The 1,605-nt window shown below is 33.3% G+C and overlaps 1 protein-coding gene across 1 annotated transcript; it reads left to right on the top strand.

The window, feature by feature from the left end:
- The first annotated feature begins 232 nt into the window (after positions 1 to 232).
- LOC108355671 (nitrogen permease regulator 2-like protein) lies at positions 233 to 1,188 on the top strand. Its single transcript, XM_017606819.1, has 2 exons — positions 233 to 358; positions 419 to 1,188. The coding sequence occupies exons 1-2, from the start codon at positions 233 to 235 to the stop codon at positions 974 to 976; spliced, it is 684 nt and encodes a 227-aa protein (XP_017462308.1). The 3' UTR covers positions 977 to 1,188.
- Positions 1,189 to 1,605: the final 417 nt, after the last annotated feature.

Here is a 1,605-nt window from a genome sequence, read left to right as displayed (position 1 = left end):
AGTGGTAAAAAAGTTATCAGAGTATTTGGTAAGTGACGCGCTGGTGTGGACAATCCATTTTATAAACCACGTCTGTTCCTGCCGCAGATAATGATGGAAGAAGAGTCGTGCTTCTTGTCGAGAGATGGCGATAACAAGATGAAGTTGCAAAAAATATTTGAGACTGTAATAAAGGATTTGAATGAAAAGAAAGTAACTACAATTGTTGGTTAGTATGTGCAATACATACAATATGGGGGTGTTGAATGNAGTAACACATAAACCCGACCCACCTGTTGTAAAAGATCACATGGTGCCTTTGCTATTAGTGGACTTTAAAAATACACCTCTAGATAAATGGGATTTAACTACGCAACAGGTAACTTATATGTAATATAAAATTATTAATACCTATTTATGAACTTCTATTGTGCTTTAGATCTTCCCATACATTAATGGGATAAATCACATTGCACGAATAGCGGCCGAAGCAGATGTAGAAACTAATTTGGTAAAATCCTGCATACAAAATTTGGCTTATTATGGTGTTGTACATCTACTGCCCATACTCAAGTATAGCAACGTCTATATGTGCACGCAACATTTGAAGAGTTTAATTAAAATTCCCTCATTGAGTCATGCCTGCCGCAAATATGTTGCACTAAATCCTGATAAGTCACATCCATCAATACAGAAAATCTTTCAATTTTATGCTTCAATGACGCACGGTGTTACACTTCGTGCAATATGTCAACGCTTATGTCCACAAAATTACAACATCGATGAAAGAAAACTAGTCATATTTGGTTTGCAACATAAATTCATACGCTGCATTCACAAATATCCTGTGTTTACGGGTTCTGTGCCGTCAGGGCGTCAAAAAATGTATACAGGACTTTCGAGTTTTGATGAGATTTGCTGTAAAACAGGCCTATCGCCATTTAATATTGAGAAGGACATCGATAAGGATACTAACGTGACGGTAATATGGAAATAAGGTAGCACTTTGACGTTTTTGGTTAAAACTTAGTCCGTTTAATTAACTCCTTACTGGAGAATACGCGTTAATTCTACAATGTGCATTAATTTTTTATTTAGAATTAAGACTATAAATACGTTGCGACATATTTTAAACGTTAAAGATATTTTTAAATATTTCAAACAAAAAAATGAGAATCAGTTAAATGGTAAGTTTTCTCTTCATTTTAATTATGAATTCACTAATTTTAATCACTTAACTAGTGTTTTGAAATTGCTGTTATATCTACGATTTTATAAAAATAGAAAAAAATCTATCGAGAAATCTTCTGGATTTAGATTTTGCGATTTTAAGAGTAATATTTTAAAGGAACAAGTTTTAGATTAGTGGGAAACGTGCCTATTTGCTTGCTTGAACGCCATAACTGAAAAAATCACAAATTTCAGAAAATCTACTACGAAATATTTAGTTAGGGTTTTCCAAAAAAGTGAAATTGATTCTTTATATGCGAATTATTGCGAAGTTCTGAAAGCTATATTTTCCACCACGGTTGGAAAAATTTATTTAGCTTTGAACTCACAGGAATAGCAAAATCATTCAGAGCTATCACAGAATCCATCGTTGCTTCGATTTTCGTGAAATTTACG

This window comes from Rhagoletis zephyria, unplaced genomic scaffold, assembly GCF_001687245.7.
Source record: "Rhagoletis zephyria isolate East Lansing unplaced genomic scaffold, Rhagoletis_zephyria_1.1 Rzeph_scaffold_48352, whole genome shotgun sequence".
Classification (NCBI taxonomy): domain Eukaryota; kingdom Metazoa; phylum Arthropoda; class Insecta; order Diptera; family Tephritidae; genus Rhagoletis; species Rhagoletis zephyria.
The sequence above is the reverse complement of the archived record's forward strand: the minus strand, read 5'-3'. Positions and strand labels throughout refer to the sequence as shown.